We start from the raw sequence: 18794 nt of genomic DNA on the forward strand, positions 1-18794 counted from the left end.
CTCCAGCTGTCTGTCTTTGTCTTTGGTTCTCTTCCTTCAGAAGCCAGTGTGCTGTGCTCACAACGAGGAAGGCTAGCTCCCCGGCTCCTCTCCAGCAAGCAGAGCCCGTGTCCCTGGGGGTCGTCTCTCAGTTTTGTTGCTGACCCTTCCTCCTAGGCCCAGGCAACAGAGAGAGCTCTGAGGCCCACATGAATATGGGTGTTGCCTCCTCAGCAACATAAAACTTGAGTATGGCAATCAGTTTTCTGGAATATCCCTTAAATACCATGTCTGAAAAGTCCAGAGTGCTTGCTAGTGGAGAGAAGCAGAAACACTGGGCTGGAGACAGCGCCCACTGTCCGGGGTTTAGAGCTCATGTTTGCACTTTCACTCGTTCTACTCCAATAACGTGCCAGCTGTCACTGCCACCGCCCACTGCCGACTCGTCCTGCCTGAGCCCGGTGGCCTCCACTCTCGGCTCCTGAAGTGCCTGCACATTGGCTTGTCTGCCTCTGTGAGGACACTGTGTGTGACCGTGTACCTTTAGGAACAGGCAAACGATGTGGATTCTGTAGCATATGATACTGTACAAGGCCCTGCCTTGCTCGTATTGTCTGCAGAGCTCTCAGATGGCCGCTCAGAGGCTCAGCCACAGCCTGCTAACCAAACCTCTCAAACCTGTGATAGTACAAACCCAGGAAGTCTATATGGTGACTGGTCACCAGGGGGCGATCTCACACAGCAAACCCGCAGCCCTCTGAGCTCTGGGGGAAAGCTGAAGGCCTTCTCGTTCCCTTCCATGCCTGGTTTTCTCAGTTTAGGGAGGGAACGAATCGAAATATAGTCCAGGTCAGCAGGGAGGAGCATTCAAGAGGGCATGCATCCTGGAATTTAAGATGTAACCATGTCTGCAACCAAACTCCCCCTCCCCCGCAGCACGTCAGTGTGGGAGAGCTGCTGAAAGGACAAGCGCTCGTCTGGTTTTTAGTGTATATGAAAATGAATTTATTTACACAGTAACATGATGCCACAGAGAACACAGCAAAGTACCACAGCAAACCAAAGGGCGGCGCCACCTGGTGACAGAGGGGACCTTTCATTGGTAGGTTTATACAACTCCAAAACATGTTAAGTAGAGGTGAAGCTCCAGGAAAGAGCAAAAGAAAAAAGATTTTCAAAAAGAGAGCATGGGCAGAGCCATGGGGAATGAAAGAGAGAGTGGAATGAGGGCTGCCATGATTCAAATCACTGAGAAGGACAACATCTGGCTTCTGCCCTCATCTCACGCCAAAATGCCCGGCATATCATCAACAGAAAAATCCCATCCCAGTGTGTTCACACATCTGCTAAGGGAAGGGATAACCAAGTAGTATTTGGAGCAAGTTTCCTGAAGCAGTGTGGTTTATCTTTCAAAAACGCTACCCTGAAGCCATAGGACTGGTTCAACATTCAAGTTATCATGAGTGCGGACACACACATACTTTCCACACACTACACGGGCAAAGTGGATTTTCCATAATATAATATTTGTAGCAAAATATATGACTCTGTACTTCTGCTAGGTTAGAAAATGTCCGACCTCTTTGGATTCCCTGAAACTTTCTGGATTAAAAAAAAAACAACAACAAACATGGAAGCAAATGGGTGGGTAAAGGTGAGAAGCTGGAATAAACGCGGAGGCTCTCTGGAGTGGGAAACATGCGATGGGATGTCCGGATGCAAGCCCCTGCCGCCAGCCCAGGTGGGGAAAGCTTCTAGCAGTGGCTGACGCAAAAACCTACTCTAATTTCAAACAGCTGCAGAGAGGGGGGTGTTTAACAGCTGTATAGCACCTTGTACATTATGGGCACTTATAAATATTAAATGGTGGTGATGGTGAGTGATAAACACCTCAGTAGGAAGGTTTATAAAAAAATATTATAATTTGTTAAGAAATTTCCCAAGAGTTCTTTAAACAAACCTATGGAAACTACCATATCTCTCTTAAAAAATTCCTCAGCTCTCAGTATTACGTGGATATGATGTTCCCAAACTGAAGTTTGGGCAGTAGTCACAACCATGTCAACGAGAGAGGAAACAGTTCCTTCTCCTTAAATACTGGGGAACTTTATAATCTGCGCAAGGTTTTCTTCTTCTTCTTCATCATCATCTTTTTTTTCCTAATACACAAAATGGACTTGTTTTAAAAAAATAGGTGCTTATTTGAGGATGCATTATTTTATCAGCTGAATACCTGGATGTGGAATGTATGTGAATTCTCCTCCCATGGCATCTGTCATAACTCAACCTCATCATCTAAGAAGCATCAGGACAAAAAGGCTTGATTTCTTTGGCATAATCTCTACCTAGGATCTTGCACTGCACCTCTTGTGGCTTCCCTTATGGCATCATTTTTGGTCCAACGGAATCCCCACTTTCAGCGCTGCCATCAGCGTGGACAGCTGGGCTGCAGTGCGCACTTCAGCAAGAGCGGCACTTGGATTCGTCTCAGCACAGCACTTAGGGCCTTTGAGAATATGAGCTTCAATGAGGTAAAACTTAATAGCCCGGTTTCGTGGGCAGCCATCCTGTTTACTCATTAGGCTGAACCAGAATCTTTAATCCTTATCAACTAGTGAGGGGAATAAAAAACATGTCAGAGTTAACCCAGGGAGTCAAGTTCCTCCCCACCACCCCCAAGTATGCTCATACTTCATTTATACATCTAGAATCATTTGGAATATAGTGCAGAATAATAAGTCCATCCCAATTTCTGGAACTAGCCTGTATTTTTTCAGATCACTGCTGGTAACATCTAGGGAAAAATCCTAGTTGCAGGTTATCAGCAAAACCAAGTCAGGTTGCTTCCCAGCACCAAAGTATTCTTAATTCAAATTTGGGAAGCTGAGTGCAATCCTTCTACGTCCTACCGTTTAGTAGGCCCCAAAGGTCTTTCATGGAAATTTTACAATGCTGGAAACTTTAAAATACAATTTTAGGTAGTTTAACTCCCAGAAATATCATTAATATTTCTAGAGGTTCAGATCTCTTGGCTTAGAGTTTTCTAAGTTCACAAACTTATTCTGAGTTTGGAAGCACAACTGTCGCCCACTGACAATGAAAGGTTACTCAGAGTCTTGAAATCCTAACAAATAGGTTTTACTTTTAGCCCCTCAACATCAGTAGGCTAGGGAGTGTGGGTGCTTGTGCCCCCCCATATATCTCACCCGGTTTATCTTCCGAGGGCAAAACTTGAAACCCACTGCCATATTCCTGGCTTCCAATTCAGACTTAGCCTAGGGGTTGGTGGACGTCCTTCCCGATTCTTTTGTTGTTGATTCCACATGTTGCGACTGCTCTTTTCCCCATCCTGCTGTTATTCTTGACGAATTAGCTTCTGGACATCACACTAGTACACCAAAGGGGCTCTCCTCAGGCTAGCAAAAGAGCCCTCTCACAGCCCCCGTCCTTCCTGTGGAACATCTAATTCCCTTCCTTCCCAGACGAGGTTATCATGCTAACAAGGCACTCTGCTGTACATTCAGTCTTGGTCTTGGCTACTCCAGCCATTGTCCTGTTTCTCTAGTACCCAAATGTGTACGAGAGATTATTCTTGCTCATGTGGCTTAAGGAAAAGTTCCAATAGCGGCTTAATTGTTCAAATTCTCAATATAAATGGAAGAATCTATAGTATAAACTTCAATAGAAGAGAAAAAATCCAATCAGTACTGAAGACAATAACTTGACATTACTTGAGAAAACAAAGTGCTATACTAGTCACAATCCAAAACTCATATATATATATATATATAAATATGTATGTATGTCTGTCTGTGTCTGAGGGCAGGATTTCTTTCCAGTTGATGAATGTATTCGAAGTTCCCACTACAATTAAAATGGAAATGTAAAATATTTGTGATAATATGAGATTGACTGAATTTCATCATATTTGGAAAAATATCTGGAGGACCACCTGATGTAAATACTTCTTGCCTAGAAATGGGGTTATTTTGCCTATTCTGCTCTAACCTGTAACACCTTCTTCCCTCCCCACCTTACATTCCTTGGCCCTCACTCAGAGAGCTGTTAATCTAGCCACCTGTCTCAGGGACGCCTGAGTCCCTTCTCTGACTAGTTGGCATTACTCTTTTGCCCTTAACAAATCTGAATATGAAAACAGTACTAAACACATCTGATGTGAAGAGGTGCTCGGTTTGCCAGTGCTATGAGATAACGGTAGTGGAGGGTGTCCATGATTATAATACTATAGAGTTAAAATGAAGAAGACTGGGTCCAAGGCAAAACAGAAACAGAGAAAAAAAGTGTGTGTGTTGGGGGAGGGAGGATACCTAGAGAACAAATAGAGGGACCAGGAAACATTCTTCATTAAATATGAAACCTCATTAAATAGTCAACATTCAAATTTACATGGGCAAGGCACCACGAGAGTGACATTGAGAAAGTGTCTCAATATGCAAACCACGGAGGGGGGCTGCTAAGGGAACGTGCTGGCTGACAGGGTCAGTGGTCTGTGCACTGCCACTTCAGTGTATAATTGGGCAGGGAGTTATGTGCACATGGGCTATGCTAAGGTGAACCGAACACCAGCCTGCTAGGCAAGGTGTGGCCATGTCACAGGACACCGAGAGAGAGAGTGGACTGCTGGCCTGCAGCGGCATGCCCACCTTGCGGCCATTCCTAGGGGCAGAGACAAGACTCTTTGTGGGCCAACCAGCTCTCTTCCCTGGAAGTCCTGTACTGCTGGCCAGGAGGACAGGCACATGTTCCATAGGGAGCCTCACATGTCCCATTCTCTAAAAAAAAAAAAAGAAAAAGAAACAAAGAAGAGCACAATAAAATACATTCTTCTCCTTTCTTGATCCTCTTTGATATAGGTGAATCACATGAAAGGTTGTTAATATGTTAAAAGTTTAGAAATTACCAAAAGGCCACTAACGTGCTACCTAAGTAATACTGCACAATCAGGCTTGGCTTTAACAAACTCTGCACCGGTAGATGAGGGGCCCAGGGCTGTCTCACCAACCAGTGCAGAGAACGCGTCTATCAACCCTGCCACAGGTTGCTCCCCCAGAGGCCTGGCCTCTACTTCCAGCGTGCATGTGCACACACACGGGTGCATACGTGTACACACCCTCACACTGTCTGAGTGACTCTTGGGATTTCAAGGTTGAAGTAAACAGAACAGATACTCACAGTTTGGAATAAAACACACACACACACACACACACACACACATACACGCACACACCCCGGTGGAAGGAACACTCGTCACTCAGCTCAAATATGTGCCAAGGGAAGAAGGGGAGGGTTTCTGGAGATATTGCTTCAGGTGAAGTTGCAACATAAACATTGTATATACAGCGAAAAAAAAAAATACATACCCAAATTGCACATATATCCATAGAGGAGGAGCACAGCCCCCACGTGCGGTGAACAGCTCTCAGCCACCCACCTCAGCAATCCAAGTTCCCTGGGAGCTGTCCTCCAGAGCCATTTCAGAGGGTCACAAGGAGCAATGTGCCTGGGCACTGGGAGGCGGTCTCTCTAGAAAAGGCCGGCATTCTGGGGAGGAGGTCAGCAGTCCCATCAGCGGCCTTCTCCCCTTCCCCTGCCTTCTGGCCGTCCTAACAGCCAGCCACGCCATGCCCTCTAAGGAGACGTCACAGCTCCACTGACAGCCTTTTCGCGCAGGGCTGTTGCCTACAGCATTTGGTAGACTAGTTAACGCGGGCTACTGACAGAAGGAAGCTGGCCAATTACTGCTCGAGGGAAAACTGTGATCTGGGCACCGGCAGCCCTGGCTGCCAACGTTGACAGCTCTGACAGTAATCAAAGAACAGTACTTTAAACTCTGTTCCCCTGATGTCCCCTAGAGAATTGCACATGCAGGAAAATCATCTCCTTGTGTCCTGCCAGCTATTTATAAGATCTGAACTGCACTCCACCCTGCTGAGGCACTGGTGACACCACCTTGGGTCAGCTCTGTAATGGGCCACAAGTGGCCGATAAGCCCAAACTTCATTGGCAAGTGGGGAGAGAGTAGAGGTGAAGGAGAATCAGGCAGTGGCAGCAGAGGGGAGACGGTTAGGGCCGCCCTCCATGCAGTGCACACACTTATCGATAATAGAAATGAAAATGGGTTCATGACCCAGAGGATGGGATCTCTCCTCGTCCTTCTACTCCTCCTGGAACAAAGGATACAGTCCCCGGAACCAAAACTGGGCTGATGCTAGGGATGGCAGCTCCGCCTGGTAAGAGAGTCAGTTATTGATTCTTTAAAGGAAGAAAGTCTGTTGTGAGAGCTTAGTGGATGGTGGTAAGGACTGGTTAAATCCGTCTATTGCTAGCGAGAATAAATACACGGTGTTAAAAAGACAGGAGCTATTCAGAATTATGGAGGAACTGGACCCAGCTCACTGAGTTCAAACCAGAGGAGCTGTCCCTTCAAGGACATGTCTTCACTTTCCCTGCATTTGGGGGACAGTTAGGGCAGAAGGCATTCCCATGGAAGGCAGCTGCATGTTTGTGCGGCTGACTTTCTGTGAAATTAAGAGGGACTCAGAGTCTCACTGGATTCAGAGCTGAGGACAACCTTTCAGAGTGGATGGGGATGGAAGGCTCGTCTCTCCCCTTTCCTTGAATTCTGTGTGAGTGCTAGGAAGGGGAAGTGTGTGAGCCACTTGAAGAAGGCGACAATGAAGAGCAGCAACTGGGACACGTTAACGGGGCTGCAGGATTTTCACGACGCAGCTGAGGGAGTCTGGAGTAGCAAAAGCCAAATACTGAGCACAAAGCCAGTCCTCCAGGCTGACGCCACCTTCCCTGTCCAGGGACTTCTCAGCAAACTTGATCATGAGCAGTGTTCGCTTGATGTCTAGCCAGTTTTGGAGCAGAGCATTCCTCTGCACTGGGCTCGGGGAGGCAGTGAAAGTCTGGAAGAGGCCTTCCCGGGGGCCCCAGAGCAGACACTGGAGGATGCCTTTGGCGCCTGAAATGAGGAGTCGCTCAGAAGGGTTGGGGTTCAAGAGGCAGCTGGCCAGCTGCTGCAGGCCCCGGGAATAGGGGGAGCGGAGTGGGATGCGAGGCAGGTCTGCTCGAGTGTATTCCTTCTCCTTCAGCTCTGGGTTCTCATCGAAGGGGTTGGGCAGGTGCAGCATCTCGTAGATGAGGATGCCTGTCTGGAACTCATCACACTTTTTATACTGGGTGGCTGTGATGATCTCTGGGGCGAGGCGGGACTGGTCCCGGAGGATCTCAGGGTCTACCAGATGGCTCTTCTGCTTGGCTTGAGAGAAGTTGCTTACTATAAGCCTCGTGGGACAAGAAGAGGTGGGGCTGGGCTCCGCAGGCCCAAGGCCCTGGGCGGGTCCCCCGGGCTGGTAATGGACAAGCAGCAGGTTCTCCAGACGCAGATCGCAGTGAGTGACGTGGTAGGGTTTGAGGTGCTCCAGGCCGGAGCACAGCTGTAAGAGCAGCAGACACACTTGCCTCTCATACACGTCAGGGCTTTTCCCATGCTGCGCTAGAGAGTCTCGCACAAAGTCGGCCACGGTGAGACAGGGAACCTCTCTGGTGATGACCACGACGTGGCTTCTCTGCTTCCTGCTAACGACTGCCTGGCTTTCTTTGTGGGATGACTCTGCTTCAGAGCCGGGCTCTGGGCTTTTTCCATCAGTTCCTCCTTTCACCTCTTCTGTCGCTTCCATTTCATCCTCTTCCTCTTCCGGGGCATCAGGGTCCTCCCAGGGAAGCAGACGTTTAGGAACTTCAGCAAGGAAGTGACCACAGTCCTGCTGGATGTTAAAATGGACAGCCAGACTCTGCCGGACAGCCAAGCTGTGATAATACTGCTGCGATTCTTTAGCTTTGCTCTTACAGATCTGTAAGAAGAAAGCAAAGAACACAATTTAAAATGCACACTTTCATAATAAGGCTTATGATGTGTAAAGAAGTGTTACCTGGAAGGTGACTGGTGGGAGTCTGCAATGGCAAAGGCAACAGTGTTGCAGTGAAGACACAGCGTTAGAGCTGAGTCATCAGAAAGGGTCTTGGCAATCCTGTGCTGAGTGACAGCAACAGTGTCTACATGCTTAACTTCATGTGTATTATCTCTAGTCCTTACACTAACTCTTCAAAGTAGGCGGAGGACCTAAGAATTAAAGAAACAAACCAAAACCAAAACAGAGCAAAACAAAAAAACCCCAGGGCCACCAGTTTGCAAACCTAAGTCTGTCTAACACCAAAGCTTCCTCTTTCCACTGTACCTTGCCCCTCATCTAGAAAACTGAACAACAAAAAGTCATTTTCCACCCGCTTTCTGTGGAGGTTTACAGCCTAGACTTATACAGCAGCTCAATAAATGGCTCATAAAGTAGGCCAGAATACCTTATTATATCACCGGTCATGAGAGTGACATACAATTGGCCAGGTAAACTGTGGGTTTTCCTAACTTTTTAACGAATGTCATTGTGATGGTCACAACTCAGGCACTCATGGTTCACTGGCAGGGTAGAGATGAAAGAGTGAGAGAATCGTTGATCTCAACTAGTCAGAGCAAAACCAACATTTCAATGGCAGGGGTCTGAGTTTTACACTTTCTCTTAACAGCCCTCACTGAAGGCCTAATATTCAAGCAGTAAGGCCTCTCAAAAAGACCTTAAGTGGTTACGGATCAAGGAAGAGTTGCTTGATCAAAAACATTAGCCAAGAGTTCTACATACTAAAACAACTATTGTATTTCTGGTCTTAAAGGGTTAGAAAAGCAAAGAGTAAATAAAATCACCCCTAAATGGATTCTCCTCATGATATGATATGAGAAGTTGACAACGGAAGGCTGAGTCTCCAACACCAGTTCATAGATCATAATAGTTCATAGATCATAATAGTCTGGTCCAGACAGATCCTCCACGACCCTGGGAAGCAGGTACACACTTGCCACTCCTCCTCCCCAGCAGGAGCACGCTGCTGCATCTCACGAACACCAAAGCCTCCCAGCAACAGGTGCTCTGTAGTGTTTACATTTGCCCGTTTATTGCAGTAACACAGAAATGCAAATTTTAAAAAGCTTTTCTAGTCATTTCTATTTAAAAAGAAAAATGTACATCTTGGGAGGACGCTGATGGGTTCTCAGTTCGGAGAAGCAGCATGCTCTGATTTCCATTCAAATAGATATTAAAAAAAAAAAAAGGACCAAAGGCAAAGGAGTCTCAAGAGAGAGGAACATCCCTCTCTCATTTACTGTATTTATACATATTTATTACAGTTAGAGACTTGATATGAGTGATTCAGTGCCACACACACACACGCATGCACACACGCGCACACACACACACAGAGGTCTGAAAACAAGTTTCTTCAAGTCTTCTACCACCTACCTAATAAGTTTGAGGGCACAGTAAGCATCTCTTCTTTAAGCAAACTTCTGGTCTTAAAACAGAGATATCCCCAGACTGAGTTCAAGTTCAAACATATATCTTTCAGAAAGTATTATCTTTGGAAAACTCTCAAAGTCTCAGCACATGCAGTATAATATATAATCCTATACACTCATTAGTCACAACATGAATTCTTTCTATACTATACTGTTGGCAATATTTCATATTTATACATCACTAGGTATTCAAAAATCCTATACTAGCCATCACTTAGTTGTATGGGAGTTAGATCCAGGACATGGTACCATTAACCCCATTTCCAGTTTTAATAATTTGCTCAATATCACACTGCCTACTGGGATGAAAGTTCAAAGGTCCCAACTCCTCAGCCTTTGAAAAGTCAATCAAATACCACTGAGTTTGGCTGAATTAGACTGTGTAGTTAAACTCTCGCTGTCATCCTATAGAAAGGACACTCACCAAAGACTTGAGAGGCCTAGCATTTAGCCTCGCTACTAGCTGTGTAACCTTGGGCATTTCTCTTAATTTCTCTGGGTCCCAGTCTTTCTAATAAAGGAGACAATATAAAGAATACTGAAACGTACTTCACAGGGCAATTATGAGAATCAAATGAGATCAAGTATGTAGAGCATATCTGTAAACTACAAAGCTGTACAAATGTAACATTCATAATGACTAAAACAGTTAACAGGGCTTCCCTGGTGGCGCAGTGGTTGGGGGTCCGCCTGCCGATGCAGGGGACGTGGGTTCGTGCCCCGGTCCGGGAGGATCCCACATGCCACGGAGCAGCTGGGCCCGTGAGCCATGGCCGCTGAGCCTGTGCGTCCGGAGCCTGTGCTCCGCAGCGGGAGAGGCCACAGCAGTGAGAGGCCCGCGTACCGCAAAAAAACAAAACAAAAAACAGTTAACAACTTATAAATGCTAAAATGATGCATTATAGAATCCTCATATTTTTTCGAACAAAGAGAGCAAGACAGAAAAATGCATCTTTGTTTTGAGTCTGAGAGCCACTAGCCCCAGCAAGGAGGCTCTCTGACCATAGGTTTCATAGAGGGCAGCTAAAGAGGGACCGTTAAAGTTTCACACCTCCATGCCAGGTTAGCCCTGACAAACAAGTCAAGATCAACAGCATGTTCTGATCTAAGATGGGCCAACCTAAGGCTAAGAGAGAGAGAACTGTTTGGCCCAACTGTAGTTTTCACTATGCCAAGTTGCACTGAAAACAACTTGCCACCTTGTGGTTTGGCATTAGAAGCAGAGATGATACTCTAATTGTTATTTCTATTCTAATTTTATCTACACACACACACACACACACACACATACATACACACACACATTTATATAAGATATCCTAGAGCTTTGTCAGTAGACAAGAGCATGGATCCTACAGCAAGAATTTATGTTTAGCTTCACAGATCAACTTGAGATAAAAGTTCAAAGTGATTTACAAAGAAGAAATGATAAATTGTTCAGTCATTTTGGATGCTCTGAAGGAAAATGGTCTGCTTAAATAGCCAAGCTGAGGAGGCAGCACTTCCTTATCTCTTCATCTTATAATACGTAGACAGGCTGGAGAATAATGGGTCACTCTAGTTGTAAGGGCAAAGGAGAAAGGGAGAAGACTGGAGTGTGAAAGAGGAAAACAAAATACCAGGGCTTCTGATTGGCTCATAACCATGAGAACAGTTACAACCAAAACACAGACCTATGGAGATTTCCATAATAGGATTTCTCATATGATGGGTATCTCATAAATCTTTATTATGGAGCCTGCGACGACGTTAATTTAGGTAGGAGTATTATGTTATTCTATGTACCACATAGTAGCCATTTTTCTTCAGATGATAAATTTCTAGTCCAAAAGTCATTTCAGAAAACGAGCCACTCTTTTCAGAACAAATGGACAGGGTTCTTCCAGCTGGTTGTTGTTTTTTTTCCTTCTTCCCTTACCCAGTATTTTCTCTAGCAGAGATCAAAGTAACTTCTTCTTGGCCTCCCATTTTTATTTACTTTTCTTGAAAGGAATTCATACTCTTTCCTTACAAAGCGTAGCTGGCTTGAACTGAAAGATCCACTCCTCAGGAAGAATGATTGCCACAGGACTCCTAGGCTTCACAAAATTTTGAAATAGGAACAAAACTGGAGCTGGAATGGTCCCATATCTTCATGTAAGATTCCCTTTTGTAATGGGAGAAAAATCATCTCATATTTGTTTTGACCATATATGGGAAAGCCTATTTAAAATGCTGCCAGTTTTGACAGACTGTACTGTGTACATTTTCTGAATGGGAAGAAAAGCCCTAGGAGAGCCTGAGCCACAGTGACACTAGAGGGCGCTGCAACATCAAGATCCTGGAGTCGTTTGCATGGAGACTGCAGCAAGAGAACAAAACCAGGCTGGTGAAGGTTGAATCTTGTAAAATATGCCATAGGTCCTCTTTGTGCACAAGTTCTCGGCTCTATGAAGGTGGCAATGCCTAATTCATGAAAAGGGAACACTTCGTGTGAGGAGCACAAGCACGAAGGGATGCCCATCCTGGGTACAGTGACTCTCGCCTCTCTGCCCACTCACAAGGCACACCTTCTGGAGCTACCTCTCCAGAGGAAGCCAGAAGAACATCAAAAGGGACAGTCAGCCAGCTGGTAGCTCCACGCCCACCAATGTGGACAATACATTGTCACAAAAACAGAGGTTTGGGGGAAACTGAGTGCTTGTCTGAGTTAATAAAGATGAGTGAGAACAGAGAAGGGGAAGGAGAAATATTGATTCCTATCAATTGTGCATTCAAACAAGTATCCGACAGCTCCTTAAGCTTCCTATCTGTGGAACAGAGCATCCTGAAGCAATCTGGCCAGAGCCCCTAAATACAGTGGGGTGGGGGACTCCTCAACCACTGTTAAATCATCTGTTGGAAAATGGGGGAAAAAATGCTTCCAGAATCAGAGCCAAATTAATCTCTCCTGAGACCTTCTTAGACCCAGGTCAAAATATACAACACTTAACACAAGCCTGATCTTAGTGGGGAAACAGAGCTGACAATGGATCCTCACACACAACCTGAGAAGTTTAACTCCAAACATTCATTTCAGTGCAGGAGCTCATTTTCTGCGTTGCTCATGGTAACTACTCTGCATATCTTTGAGGCAAATTTGCCATTATAAAGCATTTATGTTTGTTATAATAATCTCAACCTAGATAGCTAACTTTAAGAAAGTAGACTGTGGGGGGCTTTGACTGTAAAGCCTCATTAAAAGCAGCTGGGAAGGAGAAGACAGCGTTATGTGTCTAATGCTACTGACCCCTTCAGAATGCCTACGATGCCTGGGACCTGTAAAGAGGGGGTACATCTTGCTGCCCTTTCAGTATTGGGGAGTGGAATAGATATTCAGTTTAAGGCAACAAAGTAGGGAGGTGGGGGGAAAAGGTGGACATTTGGCAAAACAGGATGGCTATGGAATAAATCAGTTGTTGAATGGGGAGTGGTATTATCTGTTCTTACTTACTCTACCTTCCTCCCAAAGGCTTCCTGAAATGCTGGTGTTTGAGGGGTCTGCTCTCTATCCTCTTTTCACATTGACATACTCCCTTCAGTAAGCTCATGGCTTCAGCCATCTTGATATACTGCTGGCTTTCACATCTACATTTGCAATCCAAACTTGTCTCTGAGCTTCAGACTTATCTATACAACGGCCTACCTGATTTCTCTCCATGTATGTCCCATCCTATAGATGAATGCCTTAAACTCAACATAACCAAACCTGAACTGTTCCCCACCAAATTCCCTGTTATTCCAGTATGCCCTCTATTGGTGAATGGCTCTGTTATCTGTCCCAACAACTAGATGAGATATGAAGTTCACTCTGGATTTCTCCTCCATCTTCATTCCCTGCATCTAGTTAATTACCAACTTCTACTGATTTTGTTCCCATATAACTTTCAAATTATCCTCTTTTCTCCATCTCTATGGCTACCACTATCATTTGCTGGTCTACTACAAAAGATTTCCAACTGGTCTCCCTGCCTCTCATGTGATTCCCCTCAGATACACCTTCTACGTGGTCACCAGAGCCACCTTTCAAAAAAAAAAAAAAAAATTGGATAAACTTCCTCGTGGTTCCTCATTATCTTCACAGGATAAGGTCCTGGCTTGGCCTCTGTTTCTAGTCTTAGTTCTCACCCCTCTTCCACTTTTGCCACACTAAACTACATGCAGCCAGAGCCCTACTCCTACCCTCCAGGTGTTCTCTCTGACTTAGGCTCCTCTTCTCCCCTCATATGCCTGAGGGATTCCCACTTACTTTTTTCAAAGTCATCACATGCATCATGTGTGTCCAGGAGAGAAAGTGCTATATACCCTAAACCTCCTTTCTGTTTCACCTGCATCTCATGTACATGTCTCTGTTATTACAGCTATATCACATTTTTCTTTTGTCTGTCTTAAGAGCAGATATTTGTATCTTTGGGTTCCAGCACAGAGCAAGGCATCTAGTGCATGCTCAGTATGTCTGCACAAATACTAAGAAAGGTGACATCTGACCTGGTGTAGCCATAAGGCTTATTTACTCAGAACAGCTAGAATATATGCATAGCTTTTATTAAACACGTGGAAGTTGGCAAGGTGATGGGGAGGGGGCAATGGCTGACAAATCTGGGTAATAAACGCTCATGACCTGACTACACAAATGAGTAAAATCTGAACAATGAGGGCTGTCTGCTGAGTCCAGGCTGCCTTGGAGGCTCAGGGGTTTTGTATTGCACAAAACCACACAAAACGACACTGTTCTTCATCATTCCGTTCAATTTTCTCTTTTCCCCAAAGAAAGCAATAATTACAAAATACAGGACTCTTCAAAAATATTCTACATTAGCTTTTATTTTTCTATTATGGGCCCAGTCGGCCTAGTATGCCTTCAGCTGACTTCCACTTTATCAGCAGGGATTCTCATTTCCAGCTCGCACTATGCACTTTACAGTTTCTCAGTCAACTTTAAGTGAGGTGGATATGGTAGGGAATGAATGGTAGAGGGACAGAAATGAGAAACACTGAAGATCACACACACACTATACCATCTGTGGTATTTTGTCACATTACCCAAAAGCACAACTCCATACAGGAAAGAGTATAGAATGAAAACTGGCAAATTCTAAATTGATATCCATTATTTGGTACAACCTCACTCTAAGAATACAGGCTGATCACCGATTGACCTCAATTCCTTGATCTGCCCAGGAGGAGTACTGCTTTACTTGCTGTTACACAGCTAAGACCTATACACACTCAATGCTGTTACAAATATATTCAAAATGGATTAAGTGTTTAATATATAAATGCTGTCTGGGCCCCAAGTACTCAGACCTCCATGCTTTAGGAATCTGCTACGAGACCTGTCAGGTAGGCCAGGTTTTTTACAGCTTAAATTGCTGCAAAAATATTCACATGCCCAGAAAACATTTTGGAGTCTAGAAGAGAGATTCAAGAAGGCAACTGTATAAGATTTTACTATTTTATCTGTGATTTGTACTCATCAAATCTTTTTATGCTCCCACTCAGCATATGGATCAAAAGAAAATCACCTGTTCCTGAGCCAGTAATTTAGGCTGACAGGATGACACCCAGGATGATCACACTAGAGAAACTGAGGCACAGCACAGTTCAATAACCTGCTGAGGGTCCAGATTAGGAATTCACTTAATTTGAATCCCAATTTATAATTCCTATCTATGTCCTCTCACCTCATTAATTAAATCTGTGGCCCTCTTTTCCTACTAGACAATTCATCTTGATTCTAGGTTTACATGAGTACTCCAAACTTCTCCTTTCTAAATCAATTTCCAGTTGAGACTTTAAGGCACTTCTGTATGCATTCAGCTCTGAAATAAAGTGAACGCTGACCTAGGATGGCTATGAGTCCGTAGAGCTGGCTGCCGATCAATCACTTTGTGTGAAGTTCTAACGCTGGGCATATTTGTGTTGAATTATGATAATGAAAGTGGTTTCCTCTATAGCTTTTTCCTTGTCACTAAGCCGGTAATTAATTGCCTGATCCTATAGTCTGAACTAGTTGTAAATTCCTACCAACCATAGTTATTCCTATTAATGCTTTTTCATTTAGTGTCTTGCTTTCTCAGCATCCACCTAAATGAGATCATCGGAGACTCCAGAGTCAAAATGCAATAATAGATGCTGGTCTCCACAGTTCACCTCTACTTTATTACAAGCTTTTAACAAGATTCTTGGCATAGCTGGAAGAAAAGAAGCTGCTCCAGTGCTGTAATAGGAAAGTGTACCTCCTCACTGAGCTTTGTGTGCTCTATCCCTGAGAACAAAGACCAGGACTACTTTAAAAAGAGAAGATACCTAGTACCCCAGAGTTGGAACTACTGGAAAAATAAGTCAGAAATTTATACTTTTTGCTTATAAAAGATTTTCATCACCTTCCTCGAGGTAATTTCATCAATTTCTCATGTGGTCACACATAGCAGTGTTTGTTATAAAATGATCTCATGACAACAGTGAAAAAAGAACATCCCACTGACACTTAGTCATAATTTTACCAACTGTCCACCCTGCTTCTAGGCAAAAGGCTGTCATTTGTCCATTCAGGGATAACACTGAGACACAGCAGGGTCAATCTATTGACTCAGGTATGATATAACAAGACAAGTTCCACGTAGGAATAAGGAGGCAGCCTGCCATAAAGCTAATGACGATATGCAAAAATAATTGTTCCTCTCTGTTCTCAGTTTCTTCCTGTGTAGAATGACGAAGGCCCGCCCTTCTAAAGTTGATGAGTGTACTTTGAAGACTACATGTTTGGTCAGTGGCTACCCAGATTCTTTGAAAGGTGGCAAAAGCAAGGTGGATTTTATTTAGAGCAGGGAAGTTAAGGGCTGGAGGCCAGCCAGCGTGTAGCCACAGAGACAGACGGTCCAATCTACCGCGTGGTGGCTCACCAAATGGTGACAAGGGGATAAAAGGAGACACGAATAACACAGAAACAGGAGTTGAACGTTAAATATTGTCTGGGAATCAATCTGGCCTTTCCTTCACCAAAACACTTAAAAATACACCGTGCTCACTGCCTCCTCAGCCTCCCCGTTCCATATTCCCACTAACTCACTGCATTGGATATCCACTTCCACTAGTACCAAGATTGTACTTTTTTTGAGGTTTACCAGAGATCCAACTCCTGCCTTCTCCTCATTCTGCTCAAGCCTTCTGCAATCTGACTCTGATCTATGGGCCCTTGTTCTTTGCTACATCCTCTCCGAATTTTCCTGCTTTAGGTCACTTAGCTGTGTGGGCCTTTTCCCAATTTGCAGACTCTACCACTACAATCTCATACATTCCCACAGTTTGAACTAAATCAAGTTTATGAGAGGACTAGGTAAACTTGACCTCCCTTCTGAGTACCGAACTCACATTTTTGTCTGGTTACAGCCTTTCTCTTTACTTGGCTATCTCATGGGCATGCTCCACAGAGAGCTCATCTTTCTGGCTTTTCTGATTCATATTTCAGTTAATGGCATCACCATCCTCCTGGGGTTGCTCCTCCGTGAAATCTTAGCACAGTGCCCTCATCCTACATCCAGCCACGCACCAGACATGGTCGACGGCCTGCCTCAGCTCTTTCACTGCCTGTCTCTTCTTTTCCATGGTCCTATTTCAGGATCTCTTTATTATTTACCTGGATAATTGCAATAGTATAATGACTGGCTTCCCTGCTTCCGATTCTTCCGGACTCTTCCACTGCAGTTTACTTCCAAAATCATTAATCTTATGTCATCTTTCTGTTTAAAAATCCTTAATGGCTTCCCACAAAACACAAAATAAAGCCTAACCTCTTAAGCTCATCAATCAAAGCCTCTAAATTTGGTCCCAAATCTTTCCATGGTTCAATTTTCCACTATTCTCTCCATGCACTGTATTCACCCCTAAGAATCATGTGAAAGGGACACTAGAGGCCCTTTTTTATTGGCCCTGAGGTAAGTGTTAACAATGACTTCTTTCATTCATTAATCTTTATTTATCTTTACATCTCCACACCACTGTGAACCTTTATTATACGTCTTGTTTAAAAGTTATTTATGCCTTTGTCTTTCCCACTGGAATATATGCTCTTTGAGGGCAAGGTTTTTGTCTTATTCATATGTATTTCTGTATTCTGTTAAATGTGATATAACAGAGATATCACAATGTTTTATACAGTAAATGTTTGCTGAAAGGTCAAGAAATATTTATTGAATGCCCATTATGTACACGTGGTGCGGTGGATAAGATGCTGCACTCCCAATGCAGGGGGCCTGGGTTCTAACCCTGGTCAGGGAGCTAGATCCCACATGCATGCCACAACTAAGAGTTTGCATGCCACAATTAAGGAGCCTGCTAGCCGCAACTAAGGAGCCCGCCTGCCACAACTAAGACCTGGTGTAAATAAATAAATAAATAAATAAATAAATAAATAAATAAGATCAGAGAAGAAAATTCACAGAGCTGGATTCTTTAAGAAAATAGAGGTGTTTTCTAGGTACATGAGAAGAAGAGTGGTAAAATAAATAGCTACCATTTACTGAATGCTTACTTTGTGTCAAATGATGCTCTGAGCACTATATACATCTCTATGTACATACTGACTCTTGTGATTTTTCACAATGGCTTTAAGAAGAATGAAGTTTTTTCTCCATTTTACAGATAAAGACACTAGGCTTAGAAAAGGCAAGTAACTGGGCCAAGGTAACACAGCTAATAAGCTGCTAAAGCACAAATTTAAAGCTCAGTATCAAATGATCCCAAATCTCCAATTCCTTAGCTTTTTCAATGAAAAGATATTATGACATCATTTTTAAACAAAATAAAAACTGCCTATAATCCTCACCACTCTAAATTTAGAAATTATTTGCATATTATGGTCATAGTATTTGGTATTCTGCTATATTAATGTGACATTTTACAAAAAATGTTTTCCATGATTTTATACAGTCTTCATGATGACCATTTTTAATGGCTGCAAACATTCCATTGGGATGATATACCATAATTTATTACATTGTTTCCTTAATATCAGGCACTTTGTTTCCAATTTTTGGCAGTGCTAAAATTCTGAGGGATTGTAACATTAGTAGCTTTCTCTCATAATTTTAAGGAAAGATGTTTATGACTTTGAAGGAATGAGAAAGAAAATATCTAAGTGCAGAGCCTATTAAAAATATGCTCAGGCTAGTGCCTAATATTAATGAAGAATAATAGAGAGTGACAAAAGAATGTTGAGAAGTAATTTTCCATTATTGTTAACAACAATAATGCAGTTTTATTATATTTTATATATACTTCATAGTTTACAAAAGCAGTTTCACTACATAAACACATACACATATAACAATCTTACAAGGTAGGAAGGGCAGTGAAAATCAAGGGA

At 43.7% G+C, this 18794-nt stretch overlaps 1 protein-coding gene and 1 long non-coding RNA gene across 2 annotated transcripts in view; one reads left to right on the forward strand and one right to left on the reverse strand.

Annotated features, from left to right (window-relative positions):
* Positions 1–18794, forward strand: part of LOC111177852 (uncharacterized) — a 38436-nt gene that overhangs the window by 1283 nt on the left and 18359 nt on the right. The window lies entirely within an intron of this gene.
* Positions 496–18794, reverse strand: part of PEAK1 (pseudopodium enriched atypical kinase 1) — a 64170-nt gene continuing 45871 nt past the window's right edge. The window contains exon 4 of the mRNA XM_022580119.3: positions 496–7859. Within this exon, the coding sequence (XP_022435827.2) occupies positions 6699–7859 (1161 nt within the window). The 3' untranslated portion in view covers positions 496–6698. The remainder of the gene's footprint in view (positions 7860–18794) is intronic.

The sequence above is a fragment of the Delphinapterus leucas genome, chromosome 2 (assembly GCF_059928025.1).
Source record: "Delphinapterus leucas isolate spDelLeu-1000000601 "Yukka" chromosome 2, BTC_Dleu_Yukka2, whole genome shotgun sequence".
Lineage (NCBI taxonomy): Eukaryota > Metazoa > Chordata > Mammalia > Artiodactyla > Monodontidae > Delphinapterus > Delphinapterus leucas.